Source organism: Atheta coriaria, unplaced genomic scaffold (assembly GCF_025399875.1).
Source record: "Atheta coriaria isolate IRGN ID8LTWV9N9 unplaced genomic scaffold, Caltech_Dcor_3.1 hic_scaffold_6_pilon, whole genome shotgun sequence".
NCBI classification, from domain to species: Eukaryota; Metazoa; Arthropoda; class Insecta; order Coleoptera; family Staphylinidae; genus Dalotia; species Dalotia coriaria.
In genome coordinates this window covers 8,226,971-8,247,411 of record NW_027045448.1, presented here as the reverse complement: position 1 = coordinate 8,247,411, position 20,441 = coordinate 8,226,971, and the positions used below count along the sequence as shown (strand labels likewise).

At 35.6% G+C, this 20,441-nt stretch overlaps 1 protein-coding gene across 5 annotated transcripts in view; it reads right to left on the bottom strand.

Moving 5' to 3' along the window:
* Pdp1 (PAR-domain protein 1) overlaps window positions 1-20,441 on the bottom strand; it is a 52,317-nt gene that overhangs the window by 22,611 nt on the left and 9,265 nt on the right. For 2 of the 5 annotated variants that reach the window (XM_065303954.1, XM_065303955.1), the window contains exon 1: window positions 7,034-7,433. The exons of 2 other annotated variants lie outside the window; for them this stretch is intronic. In XM_065303954.1, the coding sequence (XP_065160026.1) occupies window positions 7,034-7,280 (247 nt within the window). In that variant the 5' untranslated portion in view covers window positions 7,281-7,433. Of the gene's footprint in view, window positions 1-7,033; window positions 7,434-20,441 lie in introns of those variants that run through there. One more of the 5 variants, XM_065303956.1, reaches the window with a different exon arrangement.

Sequence of the window (20,441 nt, the reverse complement as noted above, 5' to 3'; positions counted from 1 at the left end):
ATAAAATATATAATATTGCTAATGATTTAATATCATATTTGTTATTAAATTATTTATTACTTCTGTTAATTGCCCTTAAAATCAAAAATTAAAAACTTAAATATTTTTAATGCTTTCTGCGCATGCGCGAATGAATTAGCTTTGTAGGTGGAGCAAAAAATTCATAAAATCTTCTCTAATCACTCTAAAAATCTGTGTAAATATTCCCGATCGATCGTAAACTATTTCTGATTTCTTTCCATAACTCTTGAGTTGGTCGATAGCTCGATGATTCCGATCTCAGGGTAAACAACTTTTTATTGCCACGCGAATCCATCCGCACCGACGGACTAGACTTGACTGCCTCTCAACTGCTCAACTCATCGATAGACATCGACTAACCAACATGCAAATATATTTCTTCCATGTGGTCGAGTGTGTGCTGAGATGAATAGATGATCGGCGCTGGCTTATTAGCTATGCGGATACTCAAACATATTCACCGCCGCCGACAACAATTCGCACCGCATTATTTATATTTTTATAGAGCGATTCAACGCTATTTAAATCACACAATAGAATTCAACAAATTCAATAAATCTTAATGAGATGCATGAATTTAAATTTGGCTTTCAATACGGTGTGCGCGACTTTGAGTTTTGTGGTTGTAGGTGGAAAGTGATTTATGATCGAACATACTAATAACAATAACAATCACGATAAAAATAAACACAAAACGCAAAATGAAAAATAAAATTTGATTTATTGCATTTAAAAACAGAAAATTTGTTAAATTAGTCAAATAACTAGTTAATAATTTTGTTATTTCATATAAACTTGCATTGCAATTGGTTGGAAATTAATTCTATGCTAACAAGGACACGAAACGCTGCATTTTCACGGTTGGTTATGTCAAATAAATTGATAATCTAATACAATTTCAAATTTTGCGCTCAAATTTCGATTAAATAATTAAATTATTTGTTCTATCCTTGAATTGTTTGCACATCAATAACACGAATATATAATATACTTGAGAAAATATCATTTAAGTTGTGTTACCAGTTATAAGTCATAAGTCGTGTTAGTAATTAATCATTTCGAGATCACACAAAGAAGTTAAAATGTAATTAAGTATTAGGAGTCAAATATTTGTTGCGGTGATTGCTTTGAGCATCAAACGAAAACGAAGTTGAAATTAAAAATTAAAAATCAAAAACGCAAATGAAAACGAAAACAAAAATGATAAATGTTTAGCAAATACACTTCATATTTAATTTGGAATTGAGTGATTAGCAATTAACATTTTTAGGTAGTATTTAAACATTTAGTTTAACATTTTTTCGTTGTTCAAATTTATTATATGTTGAAATCTTCACCTACTTAAAACAAAAAGTGTTAAAGTAGTTGTAAAATGCTTTAGAAAAAAATAATTATAACAATTAAAGTTTGTAGCGCAAAAAACTATAATTTACTACCAAACTAAATGTTTTTAAATAAGCACAAGCAGAAGAAATAAAATTTATGACTTTAGATGTTTTTTCTTTCATGTTTTAAGAGCTGAAGATCTCAAGTTGTAATTATGACCTAGATCAATTTCAATAAAACTATCAAGCTTGAGCAATCAAACTGTCTTCTTGTCTGCGTGCTTCTATCATCTTTAATAGTTTCGCTATGATTAACGACGCGATAAAATCTGATAAAAGTTGAATTTTTTCGGACATGCTTAATAAGTGTATAGGTATAACTTATATCGTTGGGCAAATGTTTAGTTTAGTAAACATAAAGCATAAAGTGAAAGTAAATGCAAATATAGCCACTCTTCCTGACATAAGCTAAACTACTTTTTGACGGTGTCGCTATGATTTGAATGTGATTCGTGATTGTGATTCACATTACGTTTGTGTCGGTATTGACACGCCGATCGGCGAACCAAAAAGATTCAATCAGATTGCTATCGTGATTGATTTATAGTGTATTTTAGATGAAATATATATACATTCGATATTTTAAAGTGTTTATTAGTATTTGTTTGGTGTTTGTATGTTTGTGACGCTTTCACGCAAAAACCACTTGACCAATTTTGGTGAATTTTGGTAGACGGATAGTTTCGTCTGTGGAGAAGCATGTAAAATACTTTTTGTGGCAAGAAAATAACTTAAAAGGTGTAAAATAAGGGATGAAAGTTGATTTAAAGATTAAACATAGTTATAGTTAAATAATTTGAATGCAGATGGCGCTAAATATTAAATACTTTTAAAGAAAAATAAAAAAATCTTTAACAATAATATTTTGACTAAAAAATGTAAAAGTCGTGCATTTTACGCAATAAATCATAAAATCTCAATCATCAAACCAAAACTAAAATTGAAATCAAAGCGTAAGTAATAAATATGATTAAATCCTACCCAAACCGAGACGTTTAAAAAATCGTGTACCGACAAAGTGAGTTTAAACAAAATGCCCGTCGTTTATTTGCAGTGCGTCAGTCGGCGAAAGTTTTTCGACCATATTGAACACATTTCTAACGCACGCGCGTACAAATTGCCAAACAACGCACAGTTTCGACAAACTTACACCTTACTGTAGTAAATATACGAGTACAATACAAAGAAAGCCCGAAGAAAGATACCAAAGACAACACCAAGTTTATTATCCGCATTTAGGCATACAACATTGCATTCGTAAACTTTTACCTTTTAAGATTAATTCGAAGATTAAAACAGAAAAATATAGACGAAATTATAAATGTTTAGATACTACCTTTATCATATTTGTTATTAGTTTGTTTGTCATGTCTGTTAATTGCCGATAAAATCAATTTATGAAGGCTCTGGCATCTGAATTGTTTTATTGCTTGCAAATATCGTCATTTTATTTCTTGCTGTATGAAATAATGATACAATGCATTGCACGCAAGAGATATAAATTTATTACTAGCAATACAAAAACAATATCAACTCAAACCGAAACGACAATTACAGCAACAATTGCAAATCGAGTTAATAAACAAAAGGGATCGTTTCAGCGAAACTGTCAACCGTATACACAATAAATAAATTTAAAAGTAAATGGTAATGTAATCCGCAGTAGGAAAAGAAGTTGATATAAAATACATATTGGTTTAGTGTTTAGTCGAATGTTGATTGGCAATTTGCCATAATGGGAGCGAATTTATTTCTTTACGAGTGGATTTATTGATCTGCGACAAGATTTATCGATTCATTAGGAATCACATATCAACTTTATGTGAGTTATTACTTGTTAGTTACAGGAAACTATAAAATTCAATAAATATTTGTAAAAAATAAAATTTACACTTTTCAGAAAGTAGGCAACTTAACATACACCACTAGTAATCATAGCGCCATCTATAAAATAACTAAAAAATACCATAACCTAAATAGTCATATCTATTCTCAAAGTATTTCCTAGCGTAATTTATGCATCATAAAAACATAACTGCAAAACTGTGTGAATAGGTGAAGAAGCTTTGAAAAGCAAAAGTAAACATTAACAACACGATTGTAATGCGTATTTCTAGCATTCAGCGCTAAATATCAGAATAATATGCATGCATTCGTATTCTCCATACGAATATGCGCGCAGTTCTTAGTTCTTATTCTCGTCGCTTGCTGGTTGAAGTTGGTTGCGAACCGAACCGAACCGGCACCAGCCAACAACACTTTCTCTGCACGCGCGCGCGAGCCGCACTACTCTTCCGGGATTGGGACATAATTCGTTATCTCACTTTTCTCTCTCGAGCCGAAGAACAAACAGCGCAGGCAGCGTTTCGCAAAGAGGCACGACCACAAGCCAGCAGCGGCAGCGGCAGAAAGAAGGAGGATCGATGTGGATGTCGGTCGAAACACTCGAAACGCTCGTGACGCTTTTACTTATTCCATGTTATTTCCGATGTTAAATACCGATCTCAAGAGACATCTTCCTTGAGACATTGCGTAACATTGCACAATATCACTCAATACCAAATTATACACCCAAGACAAATATTTTTTCTAAATAAAAACTTTTTTTCTCTAAAAATGCGCAAAATAATGAATTTTAAGTGCCAAAAGTTATAGTTTTATACACTAGAGTCTAAAATTAATTAATTCTGGTACTTCTATATATAAAACAACACTTTCTGTGTTTTATTTATGTCAAATACTCCATTTATTTAATTTTCTATTAAGGAATTTGTATATTTTTGCACCAAAGTGTTTAAAACTAACATTTAACACACCTAATACTGCAAAAACTTCCAAGTTTATTCCTATAACTATCATTTCAAAACCTTTTCCTTGCTGGTGACTTAAACGTTGCGTTCGTAAAGCAAAAGCAGGAACCACTCACATCAATCCGCGCAAAATATTAAATACAAACATTTAAACGTTGATAAATGATCGCCAGTAAATCATCATAACATTTCAAAATTCGTACCTGCGTTTAATTTAAAATTCAAAATCTAATCAATAAGTTATGAATAGAATTCACTTATAGCAAAATCCTTGGACTTGATTATTAATGATAATTACGACTTCTTTTTCTCCTCGGGATTTCTTCCTCGAGCTAATTTTAGAATGCATTAAACTAAACAAAAGCAAAAGTTTAGTTTTTAGGATGTAAGATGTAATTAGCCAGCAACAAAAAAGGATAATGACGATAATTACGTCCATCTAACACACAGGCTGCACCTAACGGCGCATTAATCACACAAATATACTTTACTCATAGACCTGCATTACCAAATTTTGATTATCCGAAAATATTTGGTGCATCAAGGCAACACAACGCAAATTATCCTATTAGGAACTGAACAAAATCGAATTTGTTACATGCAATAATGCAAGGACAACACACCATTGCATTGATTACTTCATTATTACCTACAGCGAACACGTTGTGTTTTTTTTAGACACAAAGTGTGTTTAATGTGTGCACAAATTGTTCGCAAATTGATACCGGGATGACACACGGCACAACAACACCGCGTCTGAATGTGGCAGGACATTGTTAGATTATCAACGCGACAATGCCAGGTGTGTTGGGCGTTTGGGTGTGTTGGGTGCGTGTATTAGCCATCCCATTATATTATTAGCACCGGCTCGTCAATTTAATTAGGCGCAGTCTAACTAACTAACCAAGTATAGTAGAAGTAATAAACTGGCGAGCGCACAAATCAACAAAATCATCCAACTAGCAAGTTGGCGGCAAAAAGTTGAAAATAAAGCGGAAAAAATCGAAATTGAAATAAAGCCAGGCGACAAACAATCGACAAAACAAGTGACAAGCGCGCAGACAAAAAATAGATATAATTGCACAAAATGCAAGCCCCGTACCTGCCATTTGAGTGTAGCTAACAAGCAAGAGATAATTAGCTAATTGAACAAAGTCATAACAAGTTATATTTTTAGTTTAGGAAGTAAAATGTGCGCAACCTTCAAGGATGTCATTGATTTGATAAGTAACGCCATCTATTGATAGTTTTGGTTGAGATTCGAAGATGGATTGTGTATTGACGCGTGAAGGAATCAAAAAGTGAAAGTAACTTCGAAATATTTTTCGGCACGGTGCGTTTGTGCGTAGATGTTTCCTTTTGTGCGTATTTTGTGCGTGTCGATGAGGAGGAAGCGTGATATTTCGATTTGATTTATTTAATCAATGCGCACTGGCGCATTACTAAATTCAAATTTAATTTAACAATAAATTACGGCGTTAACCTTTCAAAAAATTACAAAATCTTGAATATTTTCCCACATATTGTTAGGCGGAAAATAGATAACGCCCTCATAAACAATCAACGAGTTACAAACTATGCAAAATATCAATAATGAAATTTGCATAAATATTACAGGCGGATTAGTAATGTGTACTAAATGTATGTTAGTGTAATTGATTGTTATGCACCGCCATTTAAATGTCAGCCATCTTGAATTCTCGCTAAACTTTTCTTCCTCCTTTTCACGCTGTTACCTTTAGCATTCAATTTTAATTTGATTAGCAGCTGATGAAAGCATCTTTTCTGTTTTGGTGTCTTTTGTTTAATTCAAAGCGGTTTTTAACAAGTTTTTTTTGCTTCTTAATTTTAATTTTTGGCGATTCTTTTCGATTTCGTTTGCTGGTGGAGAGTTCGTTGACTCACGGCGCGGTTTTGTTAATTGGTGGGACCGCGGCTTGGCGTCGTGCGCGAAACTTTCTTTCTGCTTTCCGGCGCGGCGCGCGCTCTCGCCGCCGAATTCGAGCGGGCCTACCGCGTCGCCCGGGCCATAAAAACCGCCGAAACAGCAACAGAGAAGAAAGTGAAACTCTTTTTTTGCACAATAAACCTTTTCGGCTGCGGTATGAGTATGAGTATGAGAAAATAAGAGAATAAGAGAGAAGAGCAAAGAATCAAACAAAAAACGAATATAAAAACACGTAGGTATTATTACAGAATAAACTTTAACAAACTAAAAAAAATTATAAAATAAAATCAACTACAAAGGAAAATAATGATGAAAATAGAGAACTTGAAAAAAACAGTTTTTAATCAAGAAGAATAAGTTTTCCCATATGGATTTCAAAGGCGTTGCCCACAACTGCCACCATTTGTAATAATTTTTGGTGAAAATTGCCCAAATCCTCATTAAACGTTAAAACTTAAATTATTTAAAATTTAAATTCTACTAAAACGAAGGTAAATACTCAAATAATTAATTTTTTGCTATAATAGCATTTTATTACTATAAACATAGATTTTTTTTCCAAAATTTAATTTATGTGCCATCCTAAGTATGACATGGAATAACTAAGCTCAAATATTTATAAAAACTACCAAGGTATTAATATATTCTCATACCTTCCAAACAAATCCTCAAAAAATCTTTGAAAATTGAAGAAAATTATGAAAAATTATTGTAAAAAAAAGTCAAAAACAAAAACACAATTCTATCCTCAAAAAAACTTGCTGAAAATATTATCCTGCTCAATGTAATCCTTGCGAAAGTAGCACTTGTCACGATAGTATCACCCTGGTGATTTCAACGCGCGAGACTTCAACTTTTGGCATCATTACCGTTCATGTATACGTGCTGCCTCCACAACTGCTGATACTGTGTCCACCTGTTGGTGTCGTCCTGCTGCTGGCCAGGCTGCTGCTGTGGCGGCGGCTGACCGGGCGGCTGCTGCTGCACGTGTCCGAGCGTGCCCTGCATGACGCCGACGGGCACCGGATGGCCACCGCCGCCGCCACCCGCTCCCGGCGGCAGCTGGTACTCCATCCTGTGCGCGGCGTCCACCTTCACCGGCAGCACGAAACTCATCTACCCCTAATTTGGCGGAATATCTCTCTCGCTCTCCACACACCCACGCACGCTCCTCGCTCACACGCTGCGGCCGTAATCCACTCGATTGCACACTGTCAGCAGGCGATGCCGCACCACATGCTAGGACGCGATCTGCGCGCGCGACGCCGGAGCCGGAAGGATTGCAACTGATCGCGCACCGGCGCGAGCACACCTCCGCCAGGTGAGCGCGAGGAGGTGAGGCGGGTGGGGGCAGCACGCGTTTCGTCGTTTCGCAACTGCCGGAAGGTGACCGCCACTCTCACTCTCACTTGACGCACGGATTTTATACCACAGCACCAACAACTGACTTAAGCCATAAACCTCAATACAACAAACGCACTAAATTGATATCAATCATAATCATCATATTAATCTAATTTTGTAATGATTTACGCACAAACAAGGCAAAAATTGCCAAAATTGCTTTCTTTTAAGCATTGTTCAAAAATCCCATCATCGATGGCGAGATAACGAGCGCAATAAATAACGTCTTACGTAAGTTGCGTAGAAAATTTTCGGCGGCTGCGTGCGAACAATTAATTTCTGCTTAGACGCCGAGAAAGAAAGTAAAGTAATGATTACGCCATTGCGACAGAGGATGCGCGCATAATGCAAATAGGCGCAGACGCCAACTCGCTGACAACAGCGAAGAACAAAAGATTTTATTCTTCAAGTCATGAGAAGAAGAAGAGGCAAAAGCCAAAGCAAAAAAAAAAAAGAAGCTGATGTTGAATTATCATTATTGTCTGCTGTTATTATTATTATTAGAACTACCGAAAAGCGAGAGTGAAGAATTAAACAGATGCCAGCCATTACATTACGTGAAAAGAGTTGAATAGCCGACGAATTGCAAGAGGCAAAACAAGAGATTACAATAGGTAATTAATGTAACCATTGACAGCTGTCAAAATTAAAACTTTAGAAAAACTTTAAGAAAAAAAATTAATAAAACGCCATCTATCAATGGAAACGTTTGGGCTTTTTAAAATTAAAATTGAGTGAAAGACACTTTCAGCTTTCTTTTAATTTCGTGTTTTTCCCTTCGTCCGTTTTTGGGCAAACAAGCGACTCAACAGGTTGTGGGCACTTTTAGGTAGGGGAAGTCCCGTAACGCCGGACGGCACCTAGCACCGGACACTCGTACTATTTAAGCTAGTTTAAATCTTTTCATTTCAAAAAACAAGTGAAAGGGGCGCGGGGGGCACACAGGTACAGGATCACTCGTCGTGGCTCGCCAGTAACGCACACGGCCACGGCGGGAGCAGCCGTTTGCTGTTTCAGGCGCAAAATCACGACGTCACCTAAATATCAATGTATGTAATACTAGTATATTTATGCATTTACATTTGAGTGGTATTCAAAGATACAAGTAGTACTTGATTGTTATCCGTAAAATGGTAGAATATTATTAGATTTTTTAAACAATTTTGGTAGGTACCACCAAATGAACGAAAATGTCTGTCCCTTAGCACCGGACACTAAGTTGTCCCTTAGCGCCGGACAGTAAACATATTGATATTTCTTGTGAGAGAGAGAGAGTGAGGAGATGGCTATGTTGCAGTCAATGCATACATTTAGTAAATGTATACATTTACTAGTCAATGCATACATTCGCTAAAATTCGTAGTTAAAGTATTCATTGTAACTGAAATGAACACATTAGCTAGTGGATGTATGCATTCACGGGCTGCTTCAAGTCAGTGTGTTAAATCCGTTGATTAAATCGTTAAATTCTATCACCCCACCCCCACCGCCCCATAAATAATACCAAACAAGGTAGCCTACCTAACCATATGACATATTTGAAATGTCCGGTGTGGGGGTATGGCACAAATATGTGTCCGGTACTAGGTGCCACTTTTAAAACTATACTTTTATTACCAAAGTTTGATTGATAGTATTAATTATTTTTTAACAGAGGTTGCATTTTTGTTATTTTAATTTGATTTCTAACTTTGTTAACTACTATATATCATAATTTAATTAACATTTCTTCAAATATTTTTGATTTATTTATAAATAACCTTAGGTGTCCGCCACTAGGGACTTCCCCTACTCATTAACTGGTGCTATCACAAGAAAGGTGTAAGGTGTACGCGCACCATTCACCGGAATATTTCGCGAATGCTCGCGCTGGGCGCCATTTCACTTTTTTCGGCGGCCACAACAGACTAATTGGTCACGCTCGGCGGGCATGAAAGTAAAATTGGGAAATTTCATGCCGGCGCACCACAATTAACCACAACGCGTACAACTTTTCTTTAAACAATTATACAAGCATTCAATTGCCCAAAATAATGTTTAAGCGGAATGAAAAAATATATAAACAGCCGCAGTGTTTAAAACAAAAGCGCGTAGGTAATAAAACGCAGTGAATAGTAGAATAGAATAGTTTGGTGCGGAATAATGAGCTCGAGTTTTATTTCGATTGAACGCGTTTTGCATTTTGTTTGTTTACGTAACAGCTACTTGCAGTGGCGCGGAAAAATATTCAATTCACCAATTCTCAAAGTGTGTAATATTTTGATTATTATTCAGCAGAAAAATGTAAATAACGCGGCAGGTTTCGCTGGAATTTACATTTAATCAGAGCTAATGCCATTGGCAATAAAGTGATCGTCTCGGGGGAGGCGAGAGAGGATTTGATATGATAATACGGGGGCAATAATTCCCCTAATGTAAACAAAAGCGATGCGTGCAACAAGTGGACGCAGGAGGAAGTGAATCAATCTGTTTTAGGCGGAATTTAATCGGAGGAGGAAATAAAATTAGGAACGAAAAGAAAAAAGCTTTTTAATTTTCTCATAAATTAAGCAAATTGAGGAAAAATACACTTAGGATAATAGGCAACTAGACTATCACTTAAAACAGCGCCATCTGTGTAAAAATAGCCAAAAAACCAGTAAAATAAACTCAAATTTGATTTTTGTAAAGTTTGAAAACATTGCACGCATTGAAATCTCCGACTAAAAATTTAAAATTTTAAACAAATACCTTGTTGAGATGAATCTCGTTTAATCGGCATAGATTGTTGATGAGTGTGCGCACTCGTGGCGTTGAAATATTGTGGATGCCAACTGCGTTCCGGCACCCAGGCGGCTGTAGCAGCCGCAGTTGAATGCGGATGCGCATGTGACTGATGATGAGAATGTGGCGACTGCGCCGATGGCTGATTCGTATGAGTTTGCGGCTGCGACTGAGCCGATGCTTGCCCAGCGCCGCCGCCGCCAAGCGGCTGATAACATCCGGCTTCGTGTGGGCCGGCACTGCTCAGCGCGTAATAGCCGTAATTGTCCCGAGGCCAAAATGGGCCCGAAATTTTCGACACCAGTTCAGATCTGCTCAAATTCAAACACTACTCAACTTAATATCCACAATCGCAGACGAGAACGTCAATCACAATGAGAATAACAATTTGTCCTTGCTTCAGAGTCACACGAAGGATGATAATTAAAAGACAAAATTTCATTATTAATTAATTACTAATGTCCCAGTTGATAATCACTGTGGGTTTAAGTTTAGGTTTCGAGTTTGATTGAAAAACAATGCTTTTATCAATTTGCTCAATAATTGCCTAATCGTAGGGAATAAAACTCGCACGGGTTAGAAGATCGTCGCCGACTAACTGGTCGCACCGGCGGTAGCTACCGGCGGATGTGCCGCTGTGAAAGACGGAAGGGGCGGTAGGTGCACGAAGGGCAGGCGAGGCTGCGGCGCAACGTGTACGACCGGAGTCACGCTCGCCGCCACGTGCGCGCCTCGCGTCCCGTGCGCGGCGGCGTGGAATCGCAGAATCGCATTTAACGCCGCCGCCCCACGATAATAATAAACGTGCTTTGCATCCCCACCTCGTAAACAACACATCCGTTTTGCAAAACAAAACAATCATAAAACTGGAAGCATTTCAAATCCTTCCCGAATGTAAACAAATTTTAAAACCTAAATAAGAGAGGAAATCTTATTCAAACAGTAAATCCTAGGATAATGTATAGACTATACGCTCGTTTGATGTTTTAATGATTCTTGGTAAAATATGGTTGAATATGGTATAGAATATTTTATTTCGATTGAAAACAATTCATTACGTGAAAAGTGCTCCCGCGCTTCAGGTGGGCACGCACTGGTTGCGACACGTGACGACGTGACCCATGCACACCACGGCTTTGATTAACTAGGTCGTTCTCGCATCGCATTGGAGCAGACGAGCTTTTATAACAGTTTCCCAGTTTCGATTACTTATTATTTTGCTATTTTTATTCCAATTTTATCGAAGACAGAAAAAAACTGATTTAAAAATTCACCTATAACTAAATATAACTGAAAAACGTATTAATATTCAACCCACATTCATTTTCATACAGTATTTAATGTACGCATTGCCAAATAATAAAATAAATGAAGAAAGAATAGTAAATCCTTGGTAATTCTATAGTTGACTTCTGGTGGCCAACTTACAAACTAATTTTGTGTATGTATGGTTCAACTATCCTATAAAAGCTTAAAAAAACTACTACTACAATTTTCCCATTTGCAAGAAACTGTCAAAAAACAGGCAGTTTAAATGTAGACCTCTGGTGGTCGACTTGACAACTAATTTTATGTATGGCTGGGTGCCTACATTTTTCTACTTTCCTTTAAAGAGTACAAAATCCTCTTATTTTTACTAATTTGTTACTAATTGACGTCCGATAATATTTTCTTGATCCTGCCACACCCTGTAATTACCCGTTTCGGTACTTTGTGTACACATAAGTCAAATTAAACATGTACATACAGCACAGTCGTATAATAACGGTACATTCGGTTCCTTGGGTTCCTCAGACGATAAAAGTGAAAGTTCCCCGCGTACGTACCGAACAAAAATGAATTTCGTTGCTCCGTTGCTCGTTTCGCACATTTCGTCGGCTGCTCCACCATGCGACTGTATTTACATTGTCTTTCACCAGACATTTTACAGTTAGTTTACGTTCGGCGAAATGCGAATGTATTACGTAGGCGTCGCAGAATCGGACGACATAAAATTGCCAAAAAAATGCACCACACGACACTTAAAAAATAAAAACCGATAGCAACCAATAATCGTGCAGACGGCCGAAGCACGAAACGAACCCGAAATCCGAATGTGAACGCGAATGCGAGCATGAGCACAGATTAAAGTCGAACATAAACGGAAAACAACTTTCTTTTGAGATCTTCTGGTGGTCGTGTGTTCTGGGTCTGTACTTAAAACAAAAATTTTGCGACATTTCTTAAGCTCACGTCACTAACAATACACGTACATACGAGTAAGCAAATGGTAGCAGCATCATTTGCATTTGCATTCGAGATTTGACTTAAGTAGAATTTCAAACAGTGACTTAAGTCAATTGGCCAGGAGATCACCTTTGAGATAAAAACTCCGCTTGGAGCATGTTTGACTTTGACTCTATTTGGATTCTGATTAAATATTTGATAAAAAAGTTAAACTTCAACTTTACCTTAAAATATATTAAGTCGAAGTACTAACGAAAGAGAAAATACATAGTCCATAAGTTTTATGTATGGAAAACAAAGTCGCGTTAGTTAAAAAATTTATAACTCAAGAACGGCTGAACAGATTTTGATGATCTCTGGTTTAATGTATTTATCTTCGCCCAGAATAGCAGAATAATTATTGAAATGTCAACAATTATGGCTTGAAGAGTGTTAAATAAGGGATGAAAATTTGTATAGAGATTTAATCATAATTATAGTTAAATAATTTAATCGCAGATGGCGTTAAAGTGCACTATTAATAATTCTATTTTCTATTTTAATAAAATTGCGAATTTTATAGATGAACTGATGAATCAAAACAAGAAAGTAAAAATTTAATTATATTGTTACGAAAACCTACTAAAAATAAAGTTATAAACATAAATCTGTTTCTTGTATTCATTAAAATTTATTACAAATTGAAAATGATTATATTTTGAAATATTTGTAATAAAACTAATAAATATAATGCAATTTCTGATGGGTAATAAATAATATAGTACCGTTGTTTTTGATTTGTTGCCCGGGGGAGTTTTCTTCGTGTTACATTTCGCGAAACTCTCGAATGTGTTTGTGTGTCTGCTAATGCAATAATTTAAAGTGTCTCGCACTCTCGCGCCTGCGAACCTGTTCATGGCTTCGCTGCTTCACGGCTTCATGACAATATCCGATAATGGATACTTTTATTGAATTAGTTTTCCAGCCTTTCTCGCCGCACATGCTCCGAGCTAGACAACGACTACTACCAACTGAATGTCGAGTTCCTAGTTTCCGGAAACTGATTGGAAATGATATCAGAATCGGAATCGTATTACAAATTGAACCAAAACTCATGATTAAAACACAGTATTCTACTAGTGTATAATTATATTATAATTCACTGCTGTGCGTAATTAATTAATTTTGTAGTGAAATTTTATTCTCACTGATTTATTTATTATTTTAAATTAACAATGTACATAATACAAAATTAGTATTAATATTATGTATGAAACTTTCAATTTTCGTCGGGTAATAATTAATCGCCAAGCAGGCAGACATTAACAAAATACTTAAAAATGTAAATTATACACAATACATTTATTAAAGTGAATTTGCGTAAAGTTTAAATTGAAAATGTCTGGAATTACGACGGCTATGGGTCGTGCGTGTACGCACAAAATTTCGCGCATAAATTTGAACGTGGCGTGGAAAAAATTTCACCGAAATTTCACGCAAACCGGTCGTCAGCGTCGACGACGACGACTTTATAGTATTGAGCAAATTTCGCTCTCTTTCTTTCTCAAGCATAACTGTTAAAATGTTTAACATCAACAGGTAATGACAAGATAGAAAGAAGTAGACAAGTCTAGGACTACCTTAATAATAAAATTCGTGATCGTTGAATTCGTTGGAGGCTTGTTTGCAACGATTCAAATTGACGTCAAATTTAATGGCATTTAGAAACGAAACAAGTGAGAAATAAATTTAGACGAGTTTAACGCCTGCAAGGTGTTAAAATTATTTGTATTTGGTGATTTTAATGATTGGCAGGTTATGTGATGAGTGCTATTTGACAGTTTTGATTAATGACAGCTGTCATTTTGAAGTTTATAACCTCAAAATGTCAAAAAATCAAATTTTCTGATTTACAGCTTAAAAATTCAGTTAATAATGTTAAAAACTGAAAATCACAACTTTTATTTAAAGTAAAATCTTGCTATTACTTTGTAATCAAAGTTTCTATGCCTATTAGTAGTTGATATACTTGTATTGTGTATTGTTTTGTCATTACAGCGGCGTAGATTATTATTTCACTTTTGTTTTTGCATATTCTCGGTATGTTTGAATGTTTTGTGTTTGGAAAATAAAAGGAAATGCCGCTCTCGTGCGTGCGACGGCCGTAAATAAACGTGATGCGAGCAGAAGCGGGACCACGCCGGAATTCGCATGACTTTCCGACGGCACGTTCGCGCCCACGTGCAGAGTGTTCCCGGTGCTTTTCCGCGCACAGAACCAGCTTCAACGCCATCGTGCTAACAAGCATAATAATACTTATTATATACGCACCGAAATTTCTAATTTTTAATCGATTCCTGTTAAGATGTAAACACCACGTTTGGGTGTTGCCTGTTTAATGATACTTTTCAGTTGGTAAATTATTTTAAGTTATTTAAAGTTGTATTTTTTATTTCGATAAAAATAAAATTCTTAGAAATAATTATTATAACTTGTTCTCATGAGCAGCATTCAATCATTCGTGATTCTAACAAAAAAATTAAAGTTGAAATTGCTGTGTTGTCATGATATATCTCATGTGTCATGCCATGTCAGAACGTGTGTCTTTAGTGTCCAATTATCTCTTAATTTTATTCGTTAATCGCTCGTCGCTGCCGCATTGTCTCCTTTATCTGGTTTCGATTCGTGTCGCGTTTGAATTCGGTAGTCTCACCTTCAGAATTCGGCGAACAATTGAATGACAATCGTGTTTGGCAATAGAGACATTGTTCAAACTCTCAAAAATAAGAATTATCAGCATTTTTGTCACACAAATTTGCCAAAAAACAAACAGAATTTTTGAAACTGCAAAATAACCCTGAATAAAATTAGCAAAATTATTGTTTTAAACTAAAATAATAAAAAGAAATATAATATTTATTTATTTGTATAAGAATTAATTTATGAGTGAGTAGAAATACGTTGTTAAATGTTCATAAAGCAAAATGTTTTGAATTTATGTGCGGTGTGTTGTTTTATGTTATGCAACCAACCGTACATGACTGTAAATAGAAAAAACTAAAGTAGACTCCATGTCTAGCTCATCGCTTGCTCATCGCGTGAATTTCCAAACACTTCAAACAATTTCCACAGATCACAAAACAAATATTTGCCAATATAACACAGATTAAATAAAAATGTCATCTATCAATACCAATACTTCAAATATTGGTTCACTTTCTTGTGATTTATTCTTATCACGACCGATACTCGTATTTTATACACTTTCATGATTTCCACTCAAAAGTTGAATAATGCGTTATCAAATTGCAATAAAAATGTAATTTCAATGCAACAACAATTTGTAATGCAACATTTGTATTTATATCTGATTGTTATTGTTGATTGGGTCGATTATGCTGCATTAAACCCGACGGCAAAAAAAGCGCAATTTTTATTCGTTTGAAACATCTGAGCGGCTTCCTCAAGCATCATCCGAAACGTCGCATCTTATCTAGACACCCTAGACAGTTGGCACCGTCGGCATCGTCGGAAGTAAGATGGGGGCCGCCAACGACAAAGTCGTCGGAGCGGTTAGAGAGCATTTTAAAAGCATTAGCGAGAGGCAATTTGACAATGCGCAACGCGGAGCGCAGGAAAAACGCGGCGCTCGTAAATCTTCCGGATAAATTAATAAATTATTGCGCTGCGACACTGCACAACTACAACTCGCAACTTGCAACTACTTCAAAACAAACTACAACTTTAACTATATAAGCTTACAGATCAAAAGAAAAAAATATTTTAAGAAAAGCAAAGTTTATTAGAGTTTTTGTTTTATTTTGTATGTTTTTAGTGTTTTGGGCTAAAAATAAACGCACTCCAAAGTCGTAACGGTCAAAACCTTGGCATTTCTTAATAAAAAAACACACTTTTCTTATCAAGGTCGCACGCATTAAGAACGGTCGATCGAATTCTAGGCTTTGGCTATTTTCTTTTATATTGTCCTAGGACAGGTAACGTACACTACTTCAATAACACTAAAATAAACTACTATTCAATGAAAAAACTAAAACTTTCTTAGGAAAACTCTCAAAATTCAATTTATCAACAAAAAATCAATTTTTTATCTGTAGACATTCAATAAAATTGTTAAAATTTATTTTTGTGCGGTTAAAAAACACCTGTAGGTTTATAAACATTCGCAAAGTCGTAAAACTATCCGCACACAAAATATAATTCTCCACAATTCTGACGTGCTCCAGAAACTTCTCTCTACATTACTTCCCAATCCTAAATCTCAACACACAACACACACATGCAAAAATAAATGCGCGCAACGAAGAAAATTAGTATGCTAATAGTTACCACAGAGGAACATAGCAGTTCAGTGTAAGCATTCGGTGTTTTACGAGTGTTGTTGTGCGTTTTTGAGTGTTTTGCTAGTCATGAAAATGTATTTTCGACGTGTGGGAGGTAATTTCATTAGTTGCACTTGAACAATTTACCAACCATTATTATGATCATAAAATCTGTTGTATCAATCAAAATTTAATTGCCATTAATTCTCAAAACACAGATATTTAATATAGTGGAAGTTATGTTTTTATATTTGTCATGCTTGTGGATAATTAGAACTTCAAAGTTGAGGAAGTAAAATGAAGTGCTTTGAGTTCTTTTCGTGTTTACCTAAGAATAGTTCTAAAATAATATTAACAAACTATGTCACCGAAGTTGACAAAAGTAGGTAAGAATAATATTCAGCGGAAAATTTAACTTAGACTACCCAAAACTTCTAATAAATGTACTGTGTGTTGCCTACACATGTTATTGCCTCAATCTTATTATCCTATCCTCGAAAAACTTACAAAACCTTCAAAAAACCTTGATATCTTTTACAAAAAGAAAAGAATAATCAAATGAAAAGCGAAGTAAAACTTTCCCTGCGCAAGATCGATCCCAATCAAGTTTAACTTTAGCCAATTCCAAAGAAAAGCGAATCTCGCACAACACACATTTCACTGCGTTAACACAAGCCAGGAAATAAAGCCCGAAACGTGGCGAAAAACGAGGACGCAACTCATGCTCTCTCACGGAATGCAAAACGTAAAAGTTTTCTGTTAGACGAGTTTACTGCCAAAGGGTAACAAAAGGCGGAATATTTACGGTTTCCCTGCGGCGTTTACGCCATCCTTACTTGGTTTCCATTCTTTCGCATCCACGACACGCTAATTGGTGTCGGCCGCAAAGTCGTACAAGTGAAACACACAAGAAATCACATTGCGGAAAACTCACCTGCAACAAGAAAAACCCACACGAGTTAATAATGCAATATTTATATCAGCAATAAAAAATAAATTAACGCGTTTTAAGTGCTTACATGTTTAATAGCCACTTTACATCAAACTACCGCAATTAATTTACCAATATTTTAATTAAAATTGTTTATGAGTTGTACACGAGACATGAACAGTAGGCGTTTAACCGGTTTTGAATGATGCTTTGTGTGTAAAACATTTTATATTATAATCATCTAATCCATTTGAAGCATTTTTGCGTTTTGTTGGTTCTACGAGTATATGCGGAATATCGAAATATTTCAGATGTGTTTGTAGTACACATTTACTTCGAGTGCACCAAGTTAGACTTTGCTTGGCGCGGCGCGACTTGCAAGGAAATCAATAACACTCAAATGTTATAGGTCACCGGTATCAGAAATAGCGGCATTAGTGGCATTAGCGGCTGTGCTACCGAAATTGTTATTTAAAGCCTCAACCTCAACTTGATAACAATCAATGCTAAAGTTAAATATGAATAAAAATCATTTCAGTTTTTTAGCGCAAACTTGGTACCAGTTCATCAATAAATGTCGATTTCATTTAAATTTCACTTAAAAACACAAAAATTCACAACTTTACGCCAATTTCTAAATTTTCTGTCAAACGATGACGTATACTTTGCTGTCAATGTGTCAAACAACATAACCTTATTCAGAAACGACTTTTTTGTCTCCAATTTTTTTTCTTTTGAAATTTTGTGATTTTTATAGCAATTTTGTTATTTTAAGCATAAATAAATTCAACAAATTAGCTGTTCCAGAGTTGAAATTAGCGTAAGAGCTATAAAATTGGTTTTGTTAATTTAAATTCGCAAAATTAAAGTAAAAAAACTTGAAAAAACTAAACAAAAGGAAAATCTTAGAAATGCTATAAAATTTAATTAAAAAAACAGTGAATAATGTGTAGTATAATTCAGTATATTTTACAGTTGCAAATAAGAAAGTCATTATTTGCAAAATTTTAAATTTTAAATTTTTTCTTGATTTTTTAAATAATAATTTTCTATTAATGCCGTAGGCGTGGATGTCACATGAGTCATAAATCTAGCCAACTAACGAATAGTTGACGTGCACACATCATAAGCCTTGAGATTGCAAATGTCCTGACGTCCACTAGCCGCCGATTTTCTCGCTTTTCACACCGAGTTTTTTTTCTTTATGTTTTATTCCGAACGCATATTTCGCGTGTGCGCGCACACACTATCGCGGTTTGTACTATTTTACGCGCGTGTTTATTATTACATTTTACATTATGTCGAATTGCGCGGCGCGGGCACACATCACGTGAAATTTTTGACGCGCCGCCAAAGCAACGGATTATCGCGCACACATCCCAAATCCCAAACCTTTCCCAACAATGTTACACACCACAACCACACACGCGTATAATCATAAACATAATCCTAATCAAAATATTCATCATCTCATCATTTATTCGACGTGAATTACATTCATATTTTCAAAACTGAACAGACCTATGTCAATAAAATAAAATTTGAGTTAATATTTCGTATTTTGCGTTTTTGTTTATAACTTTCTTTGTGTATTATATTGAGCTGGTGGATTTCGACGTGGGAGGTGCTATTTTAGGGTTGTTTGCGTAGTTTTATGCGTGTTTCCCTGGAGGTGGTTAATTTTATTACCGTGTAGCATGCAATGTCACTATTATTGCAATATTGTATCGTGTATGATACAATTTCATCAAATTACAACGTTAAACGTATAATTAGACAAATATTACTTTTGTTGTAAGCTCATCATGCTGGATGAAAAATTCTAACCTAAAACTTGTATTTTTCCGCAAAACTACCGCCACCTACATCCGGTGTTTGTTTTGTAGAGAACTTTATTTAGTTTTGTGGCCAGTGATGAGGTGCAACTGCGACTGATATTTTCGGGCGGCTGTGTTCGAGTGTGTGCGTAAATTGTGTGTAAATGACGTTGACGCTCGCGGGTCTCGTGCGCGTGCATCGCGCAGGATGGTAAGGAAGGATGATGCCGAACGGATTTAGAACGCGAGCGCCCGCCAGCGCTCGTCATCTATTTCGACGACGGGAACACGGACGAGGCTCGTGCCGACGCGAAACGAAATGGCTTTTTAAAAAGCATATTTTCGGTGACTGATGAGACACAATACGCGATGGAAGTTGCGCTATAAGCCAAACTCTGACAGCAAACATTATAATCAATGTGATAATAGCAAAATCACTAAAGTGCTATTTTACGCGTTAATAAATAATTTTACATTGATTTATATCATAAATATAGTTGGAGAATTTAATTATCTATAATTTAAAATAAATTTTGTTAATTTCCGTTGAAAATTGTAAAAGTTACAAGCAATTTTGTAAATAAAAATTTAGAAAAGTAATATTTCTGTTAGTGTATGTACTAGCAGGTAGATGGCGCAATGATACACAATTCTTTTGGCTGCAACTATTCATTCTTGTAAAAAGTGAATTTTCCCATCATTTCAAATTTATTTCTGTGTTCTTTGTTCTTGCAACAATCAAATACATTACATTTTCAAGTTCGCTTGTTCAGTACATATTTTTTTGGCAATAGGTGTGAGCCAAAAGTACCCAGGT